Source organism: Brachyhypopomus gauderio, chromosome 1 (assembly GCF_052324685.1).
Source record: "Brachyhypopomus gauderio isolate BG-103 chromosome 1, BGAUD_0.2, whole genome shotgun sequence".
Classification (NCBI taxonomy): domain Eukaryota; kingdom Metazoa; phylum Chordata; class Actinopteri; order Gymnotiformes; family Hypopomidae; genus Brachyhypopomus; species Brachyhypopomus gauderio.
The window spans coordinates 30,838,262-30,861,810 of record NC_135211.1 but is presented as its reverse complement, the minus strand read 5'-3'; the positions used below and the strand labels follow the sequence as shown (position 1 = coordinate 30,861,810).

General features: G+C 45.5%; 2 protein-coding genes across 2 annotated transcripts; both read left to right on the top strand.

Annotated features, from left to right (window-relative positions):
* Window positions 1-732: 732 nt before the first annotated feature.
* Window positions 733-7,745, top strand: mcm2 (minichromosome maintenance complex component 2). The gene is made up of 16 exons (XM_077008590.1): window positions 733-856; window positions 1,288-1,472; window positions 1,717-1,880; window positions 2,312-2,578; window positions 2,828-3,047; window positions 3,449-3,656; window positions 4,018-4,152; window positions 4,471-4,662; window positions 4,757-4,850; window positions 4,952-5,202; window positions 5,331-5,457; window positions 5,671-5,783; window positions 5,881-6,123; window positions 6,320-6,502; window positions 6,966-7,121; window positions 7,342-7,745. Exons 1-16 carry the CDS (start codon window positions 851-853, stop codon window positions 7,450-7,452), a joined length of 2,655 nt encoding a protein of 884 aa, XP_076864705.1. The 5' UTR covers window positions 733-850; the 3' UTR covers window positions 7,453-7,745.
* Window positions 7,746-8,138: 393 nt separating this feature from the next.
* On the top strand, window positions 8,139-23,380 carry podxl2 (podocalyxin-like 2). The gene is made up of 8 exons (XM_077008544.1): window positions 8,139-8,671; window positions 12,840-13,127; window positions 16,332-17,008; window positions 17,750-17,824; window positions 20,319-20,475; window positions 20,709-20,770; window positions 20,879-21,058; window positions 21,612-23,380. Exons 1-8 carry the CDS (start codon window positions 8,638-8,640, stop codon window positions 21,822-21,824), a joined length of 1,686 nt encoding a protein of 561 aa, XP_076864659.1. The 5' UTR covers window positions 8,139-8,637; the 3' UTR covers window positions 21,825-23,380.
* The last annotated feature ends 169 nt before the right edge of the window (window positions 23,381-23,549 follow it).

Sequence of the window (23,549 nt, the reverse complement as noted above, 5' to 3'; positions counted from 1 at the left end):
CCAGGGCAGGAATGAATTAATGGCAATAGAAATAAACGCTTCAGTGATTATTTTAAATAGAGTACGTATTGCATCACGCCGGGCATTCTTGATTTTTGTACGTCATATATATGGATTTTTGCTGCGAAAGCAACCATTTTTTAAAATAACGTAAAAATCTTTGATATCGGTGTGTCCCTGTCGACATCTATGTCATAAGGTAGAACCCCAGCTGGATTAGAGCAGAAATAAAGAGACTGGATACAAGCTACGGAAGCCGGTCAGTGATGGGGTGAGGAGCTCGGCTGTTTGGGAGGGGCTCAGTAAGGTTACTGCCCCTCTACACAAGCAGATAAGATGATAAGAGAAACTATTCCATGATGATGTTATTGCAAAGTAATTAAATACTAATGGCCATCAACGGGTTGAGGTGACCCTAAATCTTGGAGTGGTCCTGCATTGTTTCTTCAATGCCCTCTATATTTCCAGTTTTCCAATAACACATTTATCTTTTAGCTTGCGAGAAACTTTTCGAAACTATGCCACCCATACATTGTTTTGGTAATGGTAGCGTTGATAAAAGTTTTGGTTAAAGTTTCGCAGTAGTGAAAAGCGCTTAACAGCCCGGATATCGAATCTTTAGTTTACAGCGCATCCAAACAGAACTTAGAATTACATATAACATAATTTATACTGTATGTTCGTGACGCTGTGGTCAACTGACCTATTAAAACACAGACTGACTCGGTGTCATTAAATATTCATGTGTGTTCGCGCGCTTTGTGGTCACGTGGAAAGTTTCGCGCGAAAACTTTGTCCTGCCGGGGAAAAGCAGTCTGAAGCGAATCGGCTCGTACACAAACGCTGAACAATGGCGGTGAGTAAAAACCGTAATATTTATAAGACCGGCTAATATTTTACAGGACTGCAATGTTATCTAAAGGCCATTACATTAAACAGCGCTCTTTTAGGAGAACATTTGGCGGTGAAATATTAGACTAAGCTAACTTGCCTGAATTTCAAGACGTGCTTTCGTGGAGTGATCTTAGCTTTGTTGTTTACACATGCAGTTTGGATTAAAGTTAACCTGGCTAGATGAACATGTGTATTTTCCGCACAAATATAAAATACGATTCCGTTTTTCGAATCTTTCCGTTAACATCATACCGCAAACTTAACTAGTATAGTTAGTTAAGTTGTTAAATAATGGAGATCATTTGATGGCACGTGGTCATATGGGCTGTGTATGGGGTTAGTTAAGACAGGCTTATGTATGTCAGCAGGCATAACTATGATCTTCGTTCGCAGGATTCATCGGAGTCTTTGCACATGGCTACGAGCCCAAGCCGAGGGTCCCGGCGAGGCGACTTAACCTCGAGCCCAGGAAGAGACCTGCCTCCGTTTGAGGACGAGTCCGAGGGTCTGCTGGGCGAGAACCTGCCAGTGGATGAGGATGATGAAGGGGAAGAGCTGATTGGAGATGGGATGGAGATGTGAGACCCCTTTCCCTGTTATATGTTTGAACTTAAACATGATCGGTTAACGCATAGGGCTATTGTGCTGCCTTTACAGCATGCATGGATTTGAAGGACTTGTACTGTCTGTGACTGACATTTCTAAACTGTGACCAGATTAGACATTAAAACGTGCCTTCTGCCGATTTGATTAGTCCACATTCGTGTGAGATTATCTGTTGTAAGAACCGTCAGCGAGAGTCTTGTCCTTCGTTATGACTAGGGACTACCGGGTCATCCCGGAGCTGGACCGCTACGAGGAGGAAGGCCTGGATGACGGGGAGGATCTGAGCGAGCTGTCTCCAGGAGCCCGGGCCGCTGCCGAGGAGGCCATGAGACGCAGGGACCGTGAGCAAGGCCTTGGCCGCATGGGCCGGGTGCTGTACGGTGAGTTTACTGAAGGGGACGGAGTAAAGGCCGCTGTAAACAAGCTGCTATTGATCCGTTATTAGAGCTCCTATTTAGTATGTTTCAGAGTAGCTATAGACCAAATGCAATGCAAAAATAGTTCTGCATTATCATTTGCTTGGCTAGTAATAGGCTGGTGTAAATCTCTCTAAGATTGTTGACTTAATACATAATGAGCATGATTTATAGATTGGATTCGTGCAAACACCAGGTTATTTGCTAGTGTGTTTGTCTTGACTGATGGTTTTTCTGTACTGATGACATTTGGGATGTAGTGGAATCTGGTCCTGATGTTCACACTTCAGCTTGTAATGACTAATGTCACTTACTTCTGTTGGCTGTAAAATGTTCTGTAAAGTTGCGCAGGGTCCCAATCCTGTTTGCTCACGACTCCATGTTTGTTTGTGCAGACAGTGAAGACGAGGATGACGAGCGGCCGTCAAAGAGGCGTCGGCGGCTGGCGGAGAGGGCGGCGGAGGGGGGCGAGGGCGAGGACGAGGAGATGATCGAGAGCATCGAGAACCTAGAGGACATGAAGGGCCACTGTGTCCGTGAGTGGGTGTCTATGGCTGCTCCACGCCTGGAGATCTACCACCGCTTCAAGAACTTCCTCCGCACTCACGTGGACCAGCACGGGCACAACGTCTTTAAGGAGCGCATCAGCGATATGTGTAAAGGTAGATCTCCAAGACGTTTAAACTCGTTCTAACGCTGAGCCATAATGTTCAGTGGTTTCTGAAGTGGTCATCCACCTAGAAATGAAGTATTTCTTTTAAGCTGGTCATATGTGAATATGTATTATTGTAGTCGAACTGAGGACAGTAATAACTGAAATGAAGCTGTTTCATCTGGTTTTATCATTTCTGGCATTGGCTCATGTCCAGTCGTTTCAATGGTGTCACTTTTACTGTTATGGACGCTTCTAGAGAACAAGGAGAGTCTGTTGGTGAACTACGAGGAGCTGGCCTCCAGAGAGCACGTGCTGGCCTACTTCCTCCCTGAGGCTCCCGCCGAGATGCTGAAGATCTTTGACGAGGCCGCGAAGGAGGTTGTGCTGGCAATGTACCCCAAATACGACCGCATCGCCCACGAGATCCACGTCCGCATCGGCAATCTGCCCCTAGTGGAGGAGCTGCGCTCACTCAGGTACGACGTCGGATCAGGACGCAGCCGCCGTATCTGAACTGAAGGGCCCGTTTAAGGTCCAGATCATTAAGGACCATCCATCCTATTTATTTTTGCTTGTAATGTAAATGGGGTTCAAATCAAAACCCCTTTTAAAATGAGCCTGAGTTTGAGCCACGAGTTCAGTGTCCTGTTCCTCAGCTGTGAGCTCAGTACTGCACTAGTTAAAGTGCTTCTCTGTTCTTGTCGGGATTGGACCCTCACTAGATCTGCAGACCTATTTCCATTCACATATTAAACCTCGTTTGCATCTGCTGTTTTAAATGGAGACTTGACGGATGCGTTTGATAGCTGGGCCTGTGCTCTGTGTCTGTTCCCACTGTGTGTAATCTGGATTTTCTGCCCCGTTTGTCTTCCCACAGGCAGCTCCACCTGAATCAGCTGATCCGCACCAGTGGGGTCGTGACGAGCTGCACGGGGGTTCTGCCCCAGCTGGGCATGGTCAAATACAACTGTAACAAGTGTAACTTCATCCTGGGCCCATTTTTCCAGTCCCAGAACCAGGAGGTGAAGCCGGGCTCCTGTCCTGAATGTCAGTCTCTGGGGCCGTTTGACATCAACATGGAACAGGTAATGTGCCAGTAGAAATTGTTGACACGTTGTCATTCTTTGTCATAACTCCCAAGTTCCATCCAGTCCACCCACATTTCATTTACAACGTAGAAGATTTACTGTGTATTTGGTGATAATTTCATGTGCAAGTAAGGCACTGGTATTGGTAGACTGCTGCCATGGTAACAGCAAATTGGAGAGGCAGAGTGTGCGTGTGATGTCAATGATGCCGATTCGAAGTGGAAGTCGAATGATGTCACATGAACGAGCCCGCGCTTCAGCCCGCAGTTAGCCCCGCCTTCAGCCCGCAGTTAGCCCCGCCTTCAGCCCGCAGTTAGCCCCGCTGTGGTGCTCTGCTAACTGATGTTGTGTCCCGCAGACAGTGTATCAGAACTACCAGCGCATCACCATCCAGGAGAGTCCCGGGAAGGTGGCGGCGGGACGCCTGCCCCGCTCCAAGGACGCCATCCTGCTCGCCGACCTGGTGGACATCTGCAAGCCGGGGGATGAGATCGTGAGTCATGCACCTTGACCCGCTCCGTTTCTCTATATGAACTGCTTTTATTTTTGCAGGAATTGTAGTGTGCTGAATTAAAGGGGTTTACTGTAAACGTAAAGCCAGTGAGGACGTGTTTGCTAGATCCATGTTTGCATAACGCTGATCTGAAGGTGAAATATGGTTAATATCTATAATTTGTTTTATAGATGTAATGCATTGAAACTTGTTTGGTGCCCAGAACGTGACATCTGTTGGGTTTCTGGAGAACAAAGAAAGGGTGAAATTGTCATGGTTCCTGTCTGCGTCTCCATTGTAAATCTTTGTCCTCATCAGGAGATGACCGGTATTTACCACAACAACTACGATGGCTCCCTCAACATGGCCAACGGCTTCCCCGTGTTTGCCACGGTGATCCTGGCTAACCACATCGCCCGCAAGGACGAGGGCGCGGCCGTGGCCGAGCTGACGGACGAGGACGTAAAGGCCATCGTGGCCCTGTCCAAAGACGAGCGCATCGGAGAGAGGGTAAGCTCGGGTGGCAGGACAGGCTGGATCACGTGGGGGTCAGGGGTCAGCGTTTATTGGTCATTACCTCACCCACATCCTTGTGTCTCGCCAGATCTTTGCCAGCATCAGCCCTTCCATCTACGGCCACGAGGACATCAAGAGGGCACTTGCTCTCGCGCTGTTTGGCGGAGAGGCAAAGAACCCAGGTGGGTGTTTCTGGGGTTCACTGTCCTCGGTTATCGTGGGGTCCTGCGTAGCCTGTGGGGTTGTGGTCCGAAGACGTGAACGCCTCTCCTCTCCCACGCAGGAGGGAAACACAAGGTGCGCGGTGACATCAACGTGCTGCTGTGTGGAGACCCCGGGACGGCCAAATCCCAGTTCCTGAAGTACGTGGAGAAGGTGGCCAGCCGGGCGGTGTTCACCACGGGCCAGGGCGCCTCTGCCGTGGGGCTGACGGCGTACGTGCAGAGACACCCGGTCAGCCGTGAATGGACCCTGGAGGCCGGCGCGCTCGTGTTAGCAGACAGAGGCGTGTGCCTTATTGACGAGTTCGACAAGGTGAGATGCCCGAACATCTCCACCCCCCGACCAGATTTGTCACTCCCTTGTCTGCTTTGGGTCAAGCAATGGCACGAATGAAATTGCTTCTAAATCCTATTGACTTGGCGCACTGTGACTTGCTCTAGATGAATGACCAGGACCGCACCAGCATCCATGAAGCCATGGAGCAGCAGAGCATCTCCATCTCTAAAGCGGGCATCGTCACGTCGCTGCAGGCGCGCTGTACCGTCATGGCTGCTGCCAACCCCATCGGTGTGTGACGGGTTCTCACGACACCTCCGCTTATGATTTCTGTTGAGCTTTAAAAAAAAAACCCTTTAAAAATTATTTAAAGTGCAGGCTTTAGGCTTAAATTTGCAAAGCAGCACTTAATGGTGTCGTATGGTGTAGTCAACATAAAGGAATGGCAGACTTTTCACTATGTGAGGCTTTAGAACTGATTGTGACCTTGTGACCTCTTCCAAGGCGGCCGATATGACCCGTCCCTCACCTTCTCCGAGAACGTGGACCTCACGGAGCCCATCGTGTCCCGTTTCGACATCTTGTGTGTGGTGCGGGACACGGTGGATCCAGTGCAGGTAAGATGGTCCGCACAAATGAGTCTCCTCTTTACTTCAGTTCCCGGTAGCTCCTGAAACTTGACACTCTGTCCTCCATCTCTCCCTCTCTTTCTAGGATGAGATGCTCGCTCGCTTTGTAGTGGGAAGCCACATCAAACATCACCCCAGCAACAAGGAAGGGGGCGTGGCTGGGCTGGAGGAGGTGGTGCTGCCCAACACCTCTGATGTCCCGCCCATCCCGCAGGATCTTCTCAGGAAGTACATCGTCTATGCTAAGGAGCGAGTGAGGCCCAAGCTGAACCAGATGGACCAAGACAAGGTCGCGCGCATCTACAGCGACCTGCGTAAGGAGTCCATGGTGAGAGCCCCGGCGTCCGCAGGAACCGGCAGAACGCCTCGCCCGAGTCATCCCTCCTCCGTAGATTTTACCGCGGTTTCTGCAAGAATTTCTGTTGAATCCACGTTTTTCCCAGCACACTTCAGCCGTGTTGCGAGTCGTAAGCTCATATTTCTCTACTCTGTACTGTGGGTCACACCTTCTCTCTCCTCGTCAGGCCACAGGCAGCATCCCCATCACGGTGCGTCACATCGAGTCCATGATCCGCATGGCGGAGGCACACGCACGCATGCACCTGCGCGACTACGTGCAGGAGGACGACGTGAACATGGCCATCCGCGTCATGCTGGAGAGCTTCATCGACACACAGAAGTTCAGCGTGATGAGGAGCATGAGGAAGGTGTGGGGATTGTAGTCTTTTGAGCATTTGTGCTTTTAAGAGCTGCGTGACGCTAACAGTGGCGCTTCACTAAAGCTTATTCGGTGCAGGCACGAATTAATGGAAAGGGTCACGTTTTCTTGCTTCAAATAACCCTGGTTCATATTCACAAGGCACATCTGTGCTGCTTTGAGGAGCGTGTGTGACTGTTGTGTAAAACACTGCAGCGTTAGCATCCTGTGGCCAGAGCAAGAGCCTGTTTAGAGGTTAGTTTAGAGGAGTTTGGTCCATGAGGTCAGGTGTAAGTAAACGGTCACTACCAGGCAGCTTTGTATTTCTTTCCAACACCAAAGGTCTGCAGTTGTGCCAAGCGGGTTTTATGCGGTAGTCTCAGTATGTTTCAGATCCACGGATGTTTGATGGAGAAAAGCTGATCTGTGTGCTTCATTTGTGTTTTCTCGTGGTGTCTCGCGCCGCGCCGCAGACGTTTGCGCGCTACCTGGCCTTCCGGCGGGACAACAACGAGCTGCTACTCTTCATCCTCAAGCAGCTGGTTTCTGAGCAGGTGGCCTACCAGCGCAATCGCTACGGTGCACAGCACGACCTCGTGGAGATTGCGGAGAAAGACCTGGCAGACAAGGTGACCCCGCCTCCCTTACTGCTTACACCATAACCCTTAAACCTTACACACCTGGTTGGGGTTCTTTAACGAGGCTTCACTGTACTTCCTAGCTCACTTGAATTTGTAACCCTTTTTAAAGTAAAATGTGAACTTGACTAGTAAACGGACACAATAGTACCATTTAGCTGACTCCTAGAACTCTGCACACTGACTCACTGTACCCTCTGCTCCCCTGAAGGCCCGACAGATCAACATCCACAACCTGTCGGCGTTTTACGACAGTGACATGTTCCGCTTCAACAAGTTCTCCCATGATGCCAAGAAGAAGCTCATCGTGCAGCAGTTTTAGGTGCTGGCGTATTGGGGTGGCGCTACTGGAGAACGTTCTCCACACGGACATATTCCCTCACTTTAGCGCCTGGCTTGGGAGCTGGGCAGTTCTGACATGGACAGAAACAATGGAGAGCAAGGAGACCACACGTTCTAGGAGTTCCTTTTTATGGTGTGTTTTGCAAAACAGGTGATATACATTGTTTTTCTCAATTGTAAAATGCAGACATGGTCTGATTTGAAGAAGCTGATGTGAAGAGATTTGTTTCATTGTTGTAAAAAAATAATAAAATTAACTATTTCTTGGTGTAATGTGTAGAATATATTAGAATTGTAGAACTTGTAGCATAAAATAGAATAACAAGCAATATTTAGAGTAACTAATAACCAATTAGTGGTAATCATCTTACACATGATATCTTGCAGTTTTCCTAGGATACTGAAGTATTTTGAGTGTAAATATAAAATTCCATATTAACATTTTACTCTTACATAAATGCTTGAAACAGTAACGTGTAGAATTATGACAGTATGAGGTAGAGACTAGGAACGGGTTCTAGTGTTGGGTTTGAATTCACGTGGAAATGTTCATTCTGAGGCCCAGTTCTCCTGAAATGGTCCTGTTCTGGTCAGTGTGGCCCTCTGCTTACCTTTTGGTGAGTCCGACTGGCTTTAGGACCCGGAGTCGGCTTTAGGACCCGGAGTCGCCTTCTGGTCCGGTGCGGCGCAGCTGCTGCAGACACTGCGCAAGGAGCGTGTTCCAGCCTCATCAGTCAAACACCGAGATCCTAAAGCATCGCTACCCCGTCGGTAGTTGTGATCCAGGCGCCCAGTGTGAGGACGGTTAGGCTACGCGTTTACACCCTGGATCAGACGCGAGTCAGAGAAGTTCACCCCAGTCAAGAATGACGAGTTCTCCGCATCAGTCTTAATATAGACCTTTAATTGTCGCTGTAGGTTGTCGTGAGGCGATACACGGCACATCCATGTAACTGAGTCTACAGACCGACCAGGGAGGTGCGGATAACCGCCGCACGCGCGTTGAGTGGTTAATCTCGCGCCGTTAGTGGCAGCGTTTCCCGGGCACGCGCGACATGTCCTGCACTGGTGTGCGCGTGACTAACTAGTGCCGTACATACGACAGGACTGACTTATACTAGCCTACAATTTACCCCAATATACATTCACTCTTGAATATACGGCCATGTCCGTTTCACCGCCTCCTTGTTTCCTAATAGGTAAGTGCGCTTATTCTTATATATATTAAAAATCACGACTTCGTTTTTTTTTTTTAACTTTTACAGGGTTTATTTTTTTATACCGTCAACGTTTCACTGTTAGATGTTCAGGTGCTTATCAGACTTAATTATAGATATTTAGTTTAATTATCCGTTATTGTTCAACATACTGGGCCAACATTTAAGCTATTTTAAGCGCATTTGGTAACAGATTTTCCTCTCCGACCAAAACGTTTGCAAAAATATCTTTACCAGCGACCGCTCATTCTAGTAAATATTTTGTAAGAAGCGTTCAGTATTAGTTATGTGGGCTGGAAAACAAATATAACTGCTGTGATCGATCAGAATAATGTCGTTTTATGCACACCGTGCGCACTCGTACCTTTTGCGATCTGGTTATGAATTCAGACATGTATTTCACTATTTGCGAGTGTGTCGTCTGGTTCCACTGAAGCAGCCCCGTCGGCGTTGCCAACATCTTGTGCAAAAGTCTCATCGTGCACAGATTGTATGGTCAAAAGAGCCACGCTGTGTTTGCGCTGCTCTATACACACACTCAGACACAACAGACCGTTTGTAAATTACAGACTGTAAACATCGAAAGGGCTAATGTGATGTGTTTGCTGAGTATAGGCTACCTTGTATAATATATAATATATATATATATTGCTGCATACCTTCGGGTATGACTCATTCTTTGGCTGTCCACTAGTAGCAGAAAATATTTATTTGATATTGTATCATTCCTCAGGCTTGCAGATAAAAGCGTCTACAATCCTTTATCATGTTTTTCGTTCTATCCAATCCGTCCAACAGTTGAAACATAATTGCTAATCATCTTTTGCAGCTATACGGATGTTGGCCTATTTCTTTCTGAAGCATTCCCCCGAGCTTTCCTGCGCCGACCAATATGAAACGTTAAAGGTGTGATGGGAGTGGCTCTCTTAACGAGACCCATGGTCATTCTCTAGCTTTCGGTTTAGTCCATCACTTTTGCGCCACTGTTTTCTAATGGCTACGGCCCCCCTCCCCTGTCTGGACCACAGGCGATAAATCTCCATCCTTCCACCTACACGCTGCTGCAAAGTCGGCCAGGAACCCGGTGCAGCCGAGAGCCTTTTCAGGTCAGGTGGAATCAGCATTTATATCTCTGTAGGGCCCGGTGTGTTGATCCATTGATTCAGTTCCAGAAGAGGAGTCAATTTGGCAGCCAGAGGCAGATGAGAAGACCAGGCGGCTGTGTCTCATGTGCTTCTCAAAGGCCAGCTGCTTGTTTTGTTCTTGAAGTTGCCATACGGTCGGATTGTGCACCGCTCCTTGACGTTTGCAAAATGTAAGTGACGTGATGTCCCAGTTTGGAAAGAGCAAACGTCGCCTGGAAGCCTGGCCTTTCATGTTCAGTTTTGGCTTATTAGACAGCTGTTAAAGCACCTAAAGTTATGACCACTAATGTTTCCACTTCGGTTTCTACAAGGATATGGAAAGTAGTTCTGTGTCCCTACCATGAATGTAGAACATACTCTCGCACATGGCCTTTTCTAGGGTCCTCACGTAATGTTAACCTGAATCCACCAGCGACCTGGTTGTTTAAGTTGCAATATAATGACTGTATTATCAGTACAGCATAATATTGATATTTAGTTTCTTACGTGATGTATATACCGCTCCATGTGAGCATCCTCTTGAGTTCTATATAAAGATGACTCATCCAGCTGTCAGCATTGCACACTCCTAAGCAACAAGTGAAGAGCAGATATGTTGTTGGTAGAAATTTAAAGCCGTGTTCTGAAAGGGCCCACAGAAGGGCTCCGTCCCTCTGTGTATCGCCCGGTAGCTGTTCACTTGTGTGAATAAACGCTCCTGCCCTCGTAGTCATGGATTACAGTGTCGAAAAGAAAGAGTGACTGTCCACAGTTCTGGCTAGTATCTGGCTAATCTGCAGATTTGATTTTGCAGACTCCCAGATTTAACCTAATCCCATGCTAAACTTTCAGTCAATAATAATTGGTCAAAGGTTTTTGTTCCGACGTCAGAGTTAATCAGGGCCAGGGAGTTTGGTATTTATTAAATCCAGATTAAACACAACCAACCTATTTTTGTGGCGTTTTGCATTTATTTGAAAGCCTGGTTGCAAAGAAATTTAGATGCATATATGCAGATGTGAATGTGCACAAATAATTCTAAACATTGAACTTGTAAAGGTCAACACAGGCTGAATGACTGTAGGTGGAGGGACTTTTCGCATCCTGTTTTTTTCCTTTGAACTCGTATTTGATGCAAATTCATTGCAGGCAAAGTTCTTCCTTTTGTTTTCTGACTTTGGCACTCCTGCCCTTGAAGGGCTCATTGGCGTGCGAGACATCCTTCTCCCCCTACACAGGCATCACAGCGCAGGTAGCCTGTCATCTCCGCAAGATGCTTTGTAACAAAGCAGCACCTAGATTTACAGCAGAGGTGCAACCGTGCACTCACACATCAGGACTGTCACCTGGGCAACGGTCCAAGACGCACCCTCAGATATGGTGCACGGGAGGCTTGTCAGCAAACTCCCAACAAGAGAGAGAGGGAGATATGAGGTGCAGCTTCGTGCACTCTAGGAGTTGGTGGTGGAAGGTATCTTGTGATCCACGTCAGAAGATTCAGGGATTGCAGTAAAACACCATTCAGCATGGTGCAGCATGGCAGAGAAATGTTTACAATGTTTAAAGATTACAATGTAATTGAATAATAGTAAACATAGAAAGTAGTATAAGTGAATTTTGTTCCACACAACAGAGGTAAATCACAGTTGATAACGATACAACAGTGGTGGTCCATCTGAATCCAGACCTTGGGGAGATGAAAGACCTTCACCAGTTAAGATAACCGGAGCTTTTCATCAAGCACTGGTTAGTGTTATTCCTAAACAAAACACCATGTGCCCTAATTACCATTGTAATAAAATTAATTAATAAAATTACAACAGAACGGATTGTGTCTACACATGTAACGCTGGCAACCGTCCAGCTGTGGGTTCTGCAGACTCTGGTGTCTCTAATGTTAAAAACTGAACCTGTAGACATCTATACATAGACTTGAGAATCCTAATATTCATGCATAATGTGAATGATTATTCACACATTTTGAATTGACAGAGCTATTGGTTAAATTGCTTCTGATCCATTAAAGAGTCTATAATAACTAGCACAGTGCTGTAAGAGTTTAGATAAAAGTCACCAGTTGAACATCTGGATGTGCTGAGTGAACAAAACGTCCATCTTGGCTCCTTGATGGTTCAAACCAGATGAGCAGTTGCAGAATGTAGCCTGCGTTCTGTGCCACTCGGCCTCTTCTAGGGCCTCCCGTACTGCTGACCAGAAGGCTGATCTGCCAGTGACCTGGTAGTTAAAGATGCTAGCTTGCTGGCGGAGAGTAAGAAGATGCTAAGCTGTTGTGATTGGAAGCCATCTGTGGCCAGTGACCATCTGGTGCAGGAAGTGAGGTGTCACTGGGCAAGCTCTGGGCTTTGAGTCATGTCTTCTGACAGTCTTTTGTCACAGCCATATTTCAGTTATTAATACAGATACATATGCATAGACATGGTCTGTGATTTTTGATCAAGGATCTCTCTGATGGTTCCTGTAAGAGGATGAATGTACAAGCCTTTTCTTGCCAATTACTGTAGTCTCAAATATTGATGTTTCAACAAGTTAACTTCCTAAAGGCAAAGCAAGTCTGTAGTTAATAAAGAAAAATGATGGTGTTTAATTTTTAATACAAAAAGATTAAGAAGTTTGTTTGTCTGCTTGTTGGATTACATCAAACCTCCAGCTGAAGATGAGCTGTGGTGCTAAACTGGAAGTGCATCCCGTATTCACTTCCTGTTTGGTATTAATGTTGATTTTGTAGAAAAATATTGATGCTCTTTGTTATTTATCTCATTTAATATGTAAAATTGTTACTGTTCTGTACCACATGCTTTGTTTAGTCATTTATTCAATAAATGGAGGAAATAAAAAAACAAAAAAAAACCCAAAAAAATTGATTCACAAATACTGGTGCAGATTATCATGCGTCTCCTCAGTGCAGCGCTGTGCTGTACTTTAAGATTAGTCTCCAGGATTCCTGTGCTTCATGCGGTTCATGGTGCCAACCGAAGCTCCCCTCTCTCTTCTGTGTCTTCCTTCAGGCTTTTTGCTTGTGTTCCTCACATCCACCAGCGTTCAGAGCACTGGGCAGAAGCGGCTGTTTGCTTCCGCTGCTCCGCCCGGGCCAATCCCAGAAGCCCCCGTGGGGCTGGAGGAACACCATGTGGCCCTGCAGGAGAACCCTGGCGTGCCCACTCTCACGGACACTTCCCAGGAGAGCTCTGGGTTCTTCAGTGAGGACAGCGAAGAGAACAAAGGTCCTCATGCATTGCGTCAGTGGGAGGGCCACAGCGAGGCCAACTCCAGTCTGGGTGCAGATTCCCTGATAGGTATTCATATATTTCTTTTTCAAAATTAATGAGTGTGAATGTCAAGAATTATGCTAATGTTCAGTTAGCCAAAGGTTAAATATTGGGGCTTCCTTGTCCTATAACCGTACTTTGATTATGTTAACATTATAACACTCAAAGCAAATGGCTCCAGAAATATCACTACATCCATGGGTGATATCAGAGGTTTTATCAGTAGTAGCTCATTCAGCTAAGGCACTAATTTGGCACAAGGCTGAGTTCTACTGGGTCACCACTGCCACCCATGGTCAGTCGTTGGTTGTGGTATCGTTGGGTGGCAAAGGTGGACCTGCTGTCTTATCTCAGAATAATGGTAACCAGATGAAAAAAATGTAATGTAGATAGAAATGGGCCCCTGAGTGCTGCTCGAAAAGCTGCAGCCCACATAAACCAATTAATCGGACAAACTGAACATGCACATCATTTTCTCCCGTGGTTCTTGTGTGCTCCCGCTGGAGAAGTGGCTCATTTCATTTCATAGCGTGACTCATGCATATTTATCATAAGTGATCTTAAAATTGTCATTTAGCATGAAACGAGGATCAAACATTTTAACATTTAACTGACGAGAATCTTTCTCGAGCTGACAGGCCCCTCCCCACAATATTGTCATGAATGTCAAAACAGCAATTATGTGCGTGAAAAGACGTGCCAAAATGGTTTTAACACTTACTAATGACTATCGGGCTTCATTCTGACAGGGTTTCCGATCATAAGATTTCCCCGTCTCTTTTTTTATTGAGACAGTTTAAACATAATTGCTGTTCTCTCGTCTTCGTCATGTAGCGGCGAATACAGCCGTGCGTAAATGAGGTTGAAGATTGAACGTGGCCATGTTATCAAAGCTCACCGAGATGTACCAGAAATTAAAAGCCCATAAAATGAAATCAACAGTTATTTTAGTCTACCTTTTTGTGAGAATGGCTTCCCCCGTGAGCACTCCGCCTCGTGCCTGTACAAACGTATTGTGTGGGTGTTTGTGTTTGTGTGAGGGAAGAGGAAGGTGAACAGGCCCGTCTACCAAGTGTCCCGTGAAGGATGGCGAATGGGGATTCTCCCCGAGCTCTATCTGCTCCAGTCAGCCTGCAGATCTGGCCACGGCGTGGTGCTTAATCTGCTTTGGCGGAGGAAGCTCCGTGGTGCCAGCTGTTTTCTTCAGCATTAGTTCCGCCTTTGACTAATCCTTGTCCTAAAGAGCGTTGCATTGTACGGCTGCTCAAGCAGTATTTGCATATTTCGTGTTCGTCTCACTTTTTCAAAACATCATCACGATACCACTAGTTCTTAAGTCCCCGTATTAAAACACCTCGATGTGTAGCTGGTAACTAGTGTATGATTTCATTATAGGGTTATAATTAGACGTCTAAATGAATGCTAAACATCATCATCTGATTTTCTCATTCATTGATTGTAGCTAATCTCCCAACTGAACCTGCAATCCCATTTCACCGGGGTAATCTCATCAGAGGCCGTGGATTTTAAACTGCTGGCTGCTCTGAGATCAGCTTTGCTTTTTCCGTCTTGACGGCTGAAACCGGGATTAAGTTATGATTTCTGACCCTGCTCTACCTTGATAGGACGCTGCCTTAATAGGGCAAATTGGGTTTCTTTCTCTGCGTTATCCATCTTTGCCAGCGCCGTCTGGTGACAGAACATTTTGTGTGAGTCTTGATGCTGTTGCTAATGAGCTTCCTGTAGTACCTTATTATCACACAGTAAGGGTTAAGGAATAATGTTATGAATGTAGAAAATACTACAATACATGATGTAAATACATATGCACATTTTTTGGAATGTACACTTCTAATGAAAATGGATATTTCATTATGAAACTAGCATTGAATGCTGCTTAGATGCCTATGTTACCTTCAAATAATGAATATGATCAACCCTAACATACCTAAAAGCACTAATCAAATGGCTTTATGCAAATCACCATCCCTCAAGACACAAAGAATACACACTTCAAGACTCCTCACTGTCCTCCCAGGTGATGGTCCAAACATCTCCTGAGTGTTCATATAGCTGACACAGGCTTTCAGAGGAAGACTGCAGACTCACCTCTTCACTGAGTCACTGAGCACTTAAGCAAAACAAAAAAACAACCTTTTCTTTCTTCTTTCATTTCATCCAGGGATTTAGTCTGATAGCATCCTTAACACTAACCTGTCTATCTATGATTGGATGAGGAGACGTGCCAGTCGAGACTGCAAAGCACTTCTGAAAGTCTCTCTGGACAAAGGCACCTATGCTATAAATGTAAATGTTACCTCTGACCACTTTACCCGACAGTACGGTGTGTCATATAGCACCAGAAACAACAGTGTTTGTGTGGAGCTGGAGGTGTGTGTGTGTGTGTGTGTGTGTGTGTGTGTGTGTGTGTGTGTACAAGCACAAAATCCCAGTCTACTTCTTTATATCGCTGGGGAGGGGAGAGAGAACTTGTCACTTATGGTGCTTTTGTTGTCATCTTAACACTGTTTGTCATTATGCAAATATATTACAATTATATTATATACTAATATATGCAAATGTATTCGGATTCAACTATGAATGGTAAAGAAACATAAGACTATAAATTAGGCATAACATTTTGATATTTTCTTATTTTCTCTCTTTCTACTTGCCCTCTAATTCAACTCTACCTCTCTTTCTCTCTTCTTTCTTTCTCCATTTCCCCTCCATCCTTCCTTTCTCTCTCTTTGTCTGGTTCTGCCTCTCAGCCTCCATAAGCTGCCGGCAGGCACACTGTCTCGCCGCAACCGTGCGCCTGGGTTCATGTTGGCTGCATGAGTAAAATAGGCTCATGGAGCCTCTTGTCAGAGATGTGTACTGTTTCAGTTGAGCTTTCTCCAGCCGTGCAGCTGCAGTGCTAAAATAACTGCTGCCTTTGGCTTAAGGACGCGGGGCGACGGAGTGCTGTCTAAACAACCAGTGTACTAACTGAAATATTGAACGTGCAAAATTAAATATATCCCACATGGCAGACGAAGGGGTAGAATAGAGAAATGTTCCATTCTAATGGATGCATTCAGGCAGGCTATAGGAGGCAGGGATTTTCACAGTCCCTTTTGTCGTGCCTGTCTGGCTTGTTAGAATGCGTTTGTGCTGATTGAATGACAGCCACCTGACAGATGTCTACCGATGAGAGTGGTGTGTTTGCTGATGATGTTCGTCCCTCAGGTTACAATCCGTCTTCCCCTGGGCCTTCGTCAGTCTCCCTCCACACAGAGCCCAGGGACGTGAACTCTTCCCTGGCTTTCTCCGGTGCCCTGGCAGCGGAGAGGTGGGACAGGGACTCCGAGGGCAGTGGCTTTCCGTTACACCCCTCCTTGAGGCTGTCCACGCCAGCTGCCGGCCCCCTCCCCGAGGAAACCACCGCCATCACTCATTTCGTCGTCCGGGGCGGCCCCCCACCCGAAGCCGCAGCTGGTCCTGACGGCCCTTTCCGTCCTGGGCACGAGGGGAGGGACAACCTCCTAACGCAGGCACCCACCGCCCCTGAGGCCGGCCCGGTCCCCAGTCGGGCACCCTTGCAGCCTGAAGAAGCACACCGGGACAGCTCGGAGGAGCAGAGCGAAGAGGAGGAGGAGGAGGAGGAGCTTGTGGCGTTCCCCACCGAAGTAGATGGAGAGGAGGAGGACGAGTGGATGCGGGCAACGGCGTTCACCGCCGAGCCGTCCCGCCCACCGGTGTCCGACATCCCTGCTGTAGCATTCAGCGAGACTGTATGGCAAGATGTAGGGGCCACCAAAGCAGGAGAGGATGAGGACGATGAGGAAGAGGAAGCCGAGCTTCGTCAGGGCGGTACCGAGTACCTTTCAGAGACGGATTTGCACGATTCCCAAGAAGCAGTGCAGGTAGAGTGCAGAGAAATGCAGTCAGTGCATGAACTTGCTGGACCAATAGATGGCCTCACTAAGATTTAGTGGTCTTATTTGGTAGACAACCGTTTGACAATCTTGACTAGACTAGTCCAGTTCAGCTGAGTTTAGTCCAGGCCAGGCTAGTCTTGGTTTATCTTGTCCAATCCAGTGCACTTGAGAACCCCCCAAAGCTCCACATATATATTCCATTCCAGATCCAAGCTGAAACTGGTGTTCAGTGTTGGTATTATTAGCCCATTTTTGTCCTAATGTTTTTAGATGTGGCATGTTTACATGTTTATATATGGGTTCATGTAGCTCACCCAGGCCACTTATTTTAAATGTTTCAGAATGCAGTTCACTGTTAAGAAGCAACAAAATCCCTATCCCTATATTATTAATAACTCAGAATGTCATGCAGGTCAGATCAGAATCACAAAATATTTTAAAGAAAAAGGCCATATTAAAGAAAGAAAAAAGAAGAAAAGAAATACATAATGATCTTTCCCCCTTTTGACACTGCAGAATGGGTTTAATGAGGTCACATTTATTCAAGCTCCCCTTCTGACATTTTAATCTTTTGAGTGACTTGGCTGACAGTAATGAATAAAGCTAATTAGACATTTCATATCTAACATTGTTTTATATGATTAGCATGAGCTGAAACAGATATCACATCCAATGACATCTTCTATTAATCTCATGCATCGTCTTTCTCCTCGGGGTCTTGTCTAGGTCATTTGTGTTGACTGGAGTGATCTGGCTGGAAAGGGGTACGTCATCCTCAACATGTCGGATAATTATGACTGCGTAAGTTCCTACCTTGTCTTTTTGTGTATTGATAGTCACTTTCTTACTGCATAACTTTTTCAAGCCTATAGCAAATATTCCAACATAAGCAATTTAGTCAATTTCATTGTTATGATTTATGTCTCTTAAACTACATATTTGATTAACTTCGTGAAATGGGAGGTCAACGTTTGGGAGCACTAGATGTCATTTGGCACCCCGGCAAAAACATCGATTAGCTCTAATGAGTGCAGCAGTAATTCTGCAAGATTGAATTGTTTCGCAATGTGCAAGATTATACAGGATTATGCAGTTCGTCTTAATGATTTTTTTCTTTCTGGAATGTCATGAAAGGCCTTAAAGTTCATCTTTGTGTAGCGTTAGTTAGAAGCTCGCTGTGCAAGACACATGGAACCTTTTTTCCCAGGAGCAAGCCAAGGAGAGCAGTAGGTGAAACCGGGGGGAATATGAGTGTGTCCATGATACGCTGACCGTGCTGTTCCTGTAATTGAAAACAGTGATGTGTTTATGCAGCATGTGCGTGTGTGCGTGTGCGCGTGTGTGTGTGTGTGTGTGTGTGTGTGTGTACTGTATATATACAGTAGATGGCTAATGTGAAGAAATCCTGCCCAAAAAAGCAGTGCATCACTGAGGCACTAATCATGGCAGCAGATCGGTCATGGCAGGAGTGTATCGTCACCACCACTAAGCTGCAGACTGTAAAGACGGCTCAGAGGACCCAGCAGCTAGTAGCAGGGTGCAGGACGCTGACTAGGACAACAGACACAGAGATAAAGTAGTAGATCACATACAGGGACACACTCATATCGTATGGACTAGACAGCCCCAGGTCCAATGGGAGACCCCACTGATTGTGCTATAACAGAGTTATAGTGGGGCTTCCAGACTATACACAACAAACTGTGAACAAACCCACATCTGTGCCGGAAACATCCATGGATATAAATGCAAGAACCCAGAGAGATACCAGAGACCGAAAGAGGAAACTCGGATGGATGTGGATGCACCAAGTTTGTCCTGCTGGTGATGTGTGATGGATGCTAAGATGGAGGAGTGACAACGTTGGACACAACCCCAGGAACAGAGAAGATCTGAGCTGCAGCGTTTAACTGGCAGGCCTCTGTAGATACCTGACTGAGATGGAGACAGACAGCCCTCACTAGAAGGGAGAGACAGGAAGGAGGAAGACAGGAATTCTTTTGTTGTTATTGTAAATGTGTCTAGTTGTTGTTCTGCAGTAACAGCAGTCCTAGTTCCAACACAGCTGTAGCCCTTCCACACACACACACACACACACACACACACACACACACACACAAACACAAACACACACACACACACACACACACACACACACACACACACACACACACACACACACACACACACACACACACACACAGTATAAAAGCTCTCCCTCCTCTCGCGACATTCACGTGCCGTGTAACCTGAGAGGTGCCTATCCATTGTCATGGCAACCGCTGACCGTTGTGCAGTTCTAATCATCGTGACCTTCTAGGGCTTTGCATGCCAACAGCTGCACCAGATTGGTGGCAGGCTCAAAAGAGGAGGGGCTACAGATTATGGGCAGAATTAGTGAACAAATGTTGCAAAAGCGAATAATTACTGGTGGGTGTCAAGTTATGAATGAACAGGCACAAACTCACATTCCTGTTTTGATTGGATGAGTCATTAGTTGGTAGTATGGGTAGTGGGTGTAGTATGCGTAGTATGGGTAGTGTGTGTAGTATGGGTAGTGGGTGTAGTATGGGTAGTATGTATGTGTGTGTGTTTGGCTTGCCATATTAAACATCCTGTGTACACCAATGGTGTGAAATAAAAGGATTATTATGGTGAATACACAGAAACCCTAAGTGATTTTGTGCAGCAACACATTTCACAGGTTTTGCTGGTAACCTGTGAAAGTGATACATTTTTAAAGCACAAAAGCGTGTTTAAACAAAACATGGAAGAAATACATTTTCTTCTGTTGTGATGTCAACAATAAAAGGCTCATGTAACAAATCAAACCGAATGACAAACTGGATTATTACACTTCTATCATGAGTCGATTTTAGGATTACCATTAGTTCCAAGAGTTTGTTGCTATTGCTACATTGTTGTGATACTTTTTTAGCATTTAACTAAAGAGAAGGTTTATGATGCATTATATTTGTCTGAAAAATAGACAAATGTGTTTCTTTTCATGATTCTGCACATAGGATGAAAAATGGGCTCTGGTATTCTTGGTTTATTTTATTTATCAGTATGGCATGATCTAGGGATGTACATTATCTGAGTACTATTCTGAAGAAATGAATATTCTATTAACGTAGTTTATTAGAAATCATGTTAAATCCTTACTGGAAATGGTCACACAGACGAAGATGGTCAAAAGGTTTTGGTAATTTGGTACGCAGACACAAGCTTCTGTAAGATGGCTGTTATACTTTGTCACATTGTGTGTGTGTGTGTGTGTGTTTGTGGACGACAGGACGAGTTCCGCGTGGAGAGTGGTGACAGGCTGCTGGAGCTGCTGGATAGCACCTTCTCCAGGAAGATGAACAGTCCTCAGGATTCCTGGCTCATATCGCTGAGCAAACCAACCAGGCAGGACCACCAGCTCCTCATGACGTTAGCCAACGAGCAGGGTACAACACCCACTAAAAGACTTTATGTGGACTACACTGCCAAAAGCAAATCTCTTCCTTAACATCATATAACTCTTTATAAAACAGAATTTGCCAATTTGTCCTTTTTGGAAAAGGTGGATTTGCCACAAAATTGGAAGACATCAACATTACCTTGTCTACACAGATTACAGTTACACTGTATTTCATATTGACTATAGTATCTGTTAAAATGTACATTTTACTGTCATTAGGTGTCATTCCCACCAAAGATGTGCTTTCAATGCTGGGAGAAATAAGGAGAGGCTTAGATGAGGTACCACCATCAAACCTGCACACACTAGTCTTTCCTCACAAAGGTTTTTTATAACTTTACCCTGAATCACGTTGACCAGGGAGGAATGGGATGTGTCTGTCAATTCAGATCGGCATTCAGAACTTCTCCAGCGTAAGCACCTGTCATTCGAGACCCAGCCAGCCACGCGGTGACTACGGCAAACTCTTCATCGTACTGGTGGTTATCGGGTCCGTGTGCCTCGCCATCATTGCGTCTGGCCTTGTCTACATCTGCTGGCAGCGGCGCCTGCCCAAGACAAAGCACATGGTGAGTGGCGGAGAAACTCGACTTTCACGTGGGAGTGTCAAACGTGCCAAACGTGCCACCCTAGGAGCCTGCCGTCCAGACTGAGCCTCCAAATTCACAGTAGGCCATTAGGCAATTTCTGGTTTTGTCTCTACTTCCTGCCTCTGCCCTGGTTCATCTTGTACACATTCGGTCGAAAGTGGACAATGGATTGGGAGCCACTGATGGTCTTGGGGTTAGAGCAAAGAAACCCAAGCACATTGGTACAGTGGCAAGCACTTTGGGCAGTCGTGGGTTACACCAGTGCTATTCAGTTTCTTGAAACAGAAGTAAAATATTTCAAAGATTTTTGTGTGATCACAAATTAATTATTCAGATCTCCGTACATATGGCATATGCTCTGTAGCTGAACGTAGACTTTGAGGGTAACCGCAGCACGTGTATGAGAATTATGTTTGTCACCAATAAAGCGTTCGGATTCCTGTAGGTGCACAAGAACTTTCCTCCTGTTAGGTTGTCCATAATTTCATTAGGAGTTGGCAGCTAACTAAATTCTGTGGGTTTGTGTCTCCAGTCACGAGGAGAGGAGCTCCATTTTGTGGAAAACGGCTGCCATGACAACCCCACTCTGGACGTGACTAACGACAGCCAATCAGAGATGCTGGATAAGAAGCATAGTGCCAATGGCGTGCCGGCAGGCAGTGAAGGGGGGAGTGGCTGGCAGGTGCTGGTCAACAAGCCGGGGAAAGAGGAGGAAGACAATCAAGTGGAGGACACCCACCTTTAACAAGGGGGCGAGTAAACGAAAATGATTGGTAGAGAAAAGAAGGTATTGCGTTATGGACGACCGTGCCACAAATGCTTTTTAAGAAACATCTGCTGCATATTTAAAGTGATGTCTTTTGGCTTGTATGGTCTTTTATTTATCTGCACCACCGATGGTACAGTTAAGACTGCAAAGTGCTTTGAAACATAGTCAATATGGAATGGGTTGATCCCTTGGTAGTGCAAACACAGAGGCATCAGTACAACCTGACCATAATCATCTTTAAATTTTGCTAATTGATGAGCCTCAACTTCTAGGAGCACGAACCTATAGCCTATACTTATCTGTAGACAATGGAAAAAAAACATGTCTTTCCCGAAACGAGACTGAAATGAAACTTCAGATTTGTTCGGATAATCTGCCTCATCGTGTCTTGCACTGTAAAAATGATAATCAGCAGAATGGAGTAATACCAGTCTCTTGAAGAACGTTAAAGCAATGTATTATGCATAGCTACTACAGTACGAAGATATTTCCATTATATTTGTATGGATGCATATAGATACATTATTTAAAGCAGTAAATCAGCACATTGTATTTGAACATGGTGAACGTTGACTTGAAGCCTACACACCTCTGCTGTTTAATCGCTTGTGGGAATGGCTGCTCTGACAACGATCAGCTTTCAACGTTCTGTGTTTTCAGTATTATGGACGAGATTTCCTCCACAGCCAGGGAGAGAACCACGACCAAGATTAAAGATTAAAACATTTGCACTGAAGAAAGAAAGGCCAAAGTTTGAAAGTGACAGTTTTGTCACTGTGACATTACTGGGTAGAGGAGACAACACCATCATTTCCAGGGGAGAAGGTGGAGTCTCTGGTCTGTGCATATTTACCATCTATGACGTGTTGTGTTTTTGGAGGACTGTGCTACATGTTCAACCTTCACTTGTGTGACCAGTGAAAAAAAAATCAGTTCCTTGTGGTTTACAGTACAGCTAACTTACTATATCTGCTGTTAATTGCATAAGGTTCATTTGTGCCAATGACTTGGTCTCAGTATCTACTGTATATCACAAGTGACAGTTTGTATGTAACCTGCTCATTTTAAGTGCATGAGGCCGTTGTAGTAATACACCTAAAACACATACCAGGGGTCAGCAGTATTGAATCCATTCTAACAATGGCTAGTGTCAGATATCTAGTGGCTGTAAGCAAACCTAGATGTCCTTGATTTAGTATACTAAATCTGTATGCTATACACACGCATCGTTTAGAAACTTGACTGATTATGAAATTGGTAGAGAGGCTGATATTGATAATCATAGAGTAAGCGTAGTTTTTGTATTCTACAGTACCTGTACAGTTATGAGAGCTCTTTGCAAATTGCACTTTTTCATTTTGATGTTTCTCAATTGCTTTGTATGAAGAAACTCTCAGCTGCTTTGAAGGAACTCTCAGCTGCTTTGTATGGAACGTTTGTACCGAGAACAGTGTCATTGTGTTATTTAATGTAACTTTAGGTTTGATCATTTTGAAATGCAAGAAAATAAACGTTATGAGAAAGTAAACAGATGTTTTAGCAAGGCCTTCATCAGTGGGGCTACGCCCAGGATCAAGGAAACAAAAACATTTGCATGAACTGGGCTGTTGCAATGCCGCCATCTAGTGGAGACCTCAGTGAGAACCGTCTCAACATCAAAAATCCCAACTCTTCACATTCAGATGATGCAGAAACATTCTT

Bases quoted from the DNA above. Each gene is read 5' to 3' on its own strand.
- mcm2 (XM_077008590.1), top strand. The intron at 3,048-3,448 runs GTACGACGTCGG...GTCTTCCCACAG, and splicing joins GAGGAGCTGCGCTCACTCAG to GCAGCTCCACCTGAATCAGC. The intron at 5,458-5,670 runs GTGTGTGACGGG...ACCTCTTCCAAG, and splicing joins GGCTGCTGCCAACCCCATCG to GCGGCCGATATGACCCGTCC.
- podxl2 (XM_077008544.1), top strand. From the start codon at position 8,638: ATGTCCGTTTCACCGCCTCCTTGTTTCCTAATAG. The intron at 17,009-17,749 runs GTAGAGTGCAGA...GGTCTTGTCTAG, and splicing joins ATTCCCAAGAAGCAGTGCAG to GTCATTTGTGTTGACTGGAG. The intron at 17,825-20,318 runs GTAAGTTCCTAC...TGTGGACGACAG, and splicing joins TGTCGGATAATTATGACTGC to GACGAGTTCCGCGTGGAGAG.